Raw genomic sequence first — 1,754 nt, 5'->3', positions numbered from 1 at the left:
CCTCTGGCTGCGTGCATGTGGCGGGGGTCCGGCTGGGATCTGGGGGGCGGGGGGGAGGCTGGTCAGGGTCACGCCCCTCTGGCTGTGTACGGGGTGGGAGGGCTCTAGCTGGGATTTGGGTCATGCCATAGTCCAGACAATGTTGCTTTCAATGCTTTATCCTCTGGAAGGTGGTAGCGCGACGGGACCCGCTCCTGGGATCAGGGGCCAATTGGGCAAATAGCTCCCCAGAACCAGCCCCCGCCCCTGCCCTTGGGAGCTCCCGGTCTGGGATTTAGACACTAGGCCGCAGTTGGATACACAGAGAAGGTGGGGCGCGAACAGCACAGACAGTGGGAGCAAAGCAGCCCCAGGGTGGATATGGGGTCTGGCAGGGAGCTGGTTCTGGCCTCATCAGCTAGAGTTTGGCTGAGATCTAGTACGGATCTGGCCTGTGCCATGCGGCCTGGGATCTGGTCATGATCTAGGCTCGTGTGCTGTATTGGCTGGGATCTGGTCTCTGCCACACAGGCTCGGATCCGGCTGGGATCTGGTCTGTACATGCAGGCTGGGATCTGGCTGGGATCTGGTCTGTGTCACGCAGGCTGGGTTCCGGCTGGGATCTCATGTGTGCCATGCAGGCTGGGATCTCGTCTGTGCCACGCAGGCTGGGATCTGGTCTGTGCTATGTGGGCTTGGAGCTGGCTGGGATCTGGTCTGTGCCACACAGGCTGGGATCCGGCTGGGATCTGGTCTGTGCCACACAGGCTGGGATCCGGGGGAGATCCAGTCTGTTTCCTGTCTGCGCTCTGCGTGCAGTGGACAAAGCCCCTTCTCCCCTGCTAACATCCCTCCCTTTTCCCCCCTCACGCTGGGGGTCTCAGTCTCTCCTGGAAACCCACGACTCGGTGGCCTCCAAGAGCTACGAAACGCCCCCACCCAGCCCCCTCCTGGACCCCATGTTCAACAACCAGCCGGTGCCGCCGGATGCCGTGCGCATGGTGGGGATCCGCAAGACGGCCGCAGAGCACCTGGTGAGCCTGGGGAGAGGGGGTGGCTGGGGTGGGGGCTCCTGTCAGCCAGCCGGGTGCCCACGGGGAGCCTGGCAGGGGTGTGAACATCCCACGGGAAGGATGGCCCTGAGCATTACCAGCTCTCTAGTAACACAGGCTGCTCAGTGCGGGCCTGGCCCCCTTCTCCCCAGCTCTGTCTGCACAGCAGGCTGGGGAGGCCCCTCCGGGGTCCAGCCGCAGCCCCTTCCCCCACAGCGCCAGCTGCCATCCAGGCCTCCCTCCCCCCCCAGCAGGGCATCAGTGCCGCTCTATTAATCAGTCTGTCCCATGCTTGGCGAGGCGCCGGAGCTCAGCATCGCTGCAGGGAGGGAAAGGGGAGGGTGTGTGTGGGGGAGGAGGCTGCGGGGATGGGTGTGTGTGTGTGGAAGAAGGGGTGTGTTTGTGTATGGGAAACGGGGGGTGTAGAGATGGGAGTGTGGGGGAGGAGGTGTGCGAGGATGGGGGTGTGTATGGGGGGAGGGATTGTGTGGGGACAGAGGTGTTGGGGGGCTGCGTGTGTGAGGGGAGGAGATGTGCAGGTGGGGGGATGAGATATGTGGGAGCATGGGGTGTGTGGGGATGGGGTGTGAGGGTGTGTGAGTGTGAGGGGAGGAGACGTGGGGATGGGGCATGTGGGTGTGTGAGTGTGAGGGGAGGAGATCTGTGGGGAGGGTGTGGGGGGATGGGTGTGTGGGTGTGTGAGTGTGAGGGGAGGAGGTGTGA

At 63.7% G+C, this 1,754-nt stretch overlaps 1 protein-coding gene across 1 annotated transcript in view; it reads left to right on the top strand.

Moving 5' to 3' along the window:
- MPP2 (membrane palmitoylated protein 2) overlaps window positions 1-1,754 on the top strand; it is a 20,083-nt gene that overhangs the window by 663 nt on the left and 17,666 nt on the right. The window contains exon 2 of the mRNA XM_029912252.1: window positions 864-1,013. Within this exon, the coding sequence (XP_029768112.1) occupies window positions 939-1,013 (75 nt within the window). The 5' untranslated portion in view covers window positions 864-938. The remainder of the gene's footprint in view (window positions 1-863; window positions 1,014-1,754) is intronic.

Source organism: Terrapene carolina, unplaced genomic scaffold (genome assembly GCF_002925995.2).
Source record: "Terrapene carolina triunguis isolate 2854851 unplaced genomic scaffold, T_m_triunguis-2.0 Scaffold193, whole genome shotgun sequence".
NCBI classification, from domain to species: Eukaryota; Metazoa; Chordata; order Testudines; family Emydidae; genus Terrapene; species Terrapene triunguis.
Note: the sequence above shows the minus strand (reverse complement) of the source record. Positions and strands in the feature narration are given on the sequence as shown.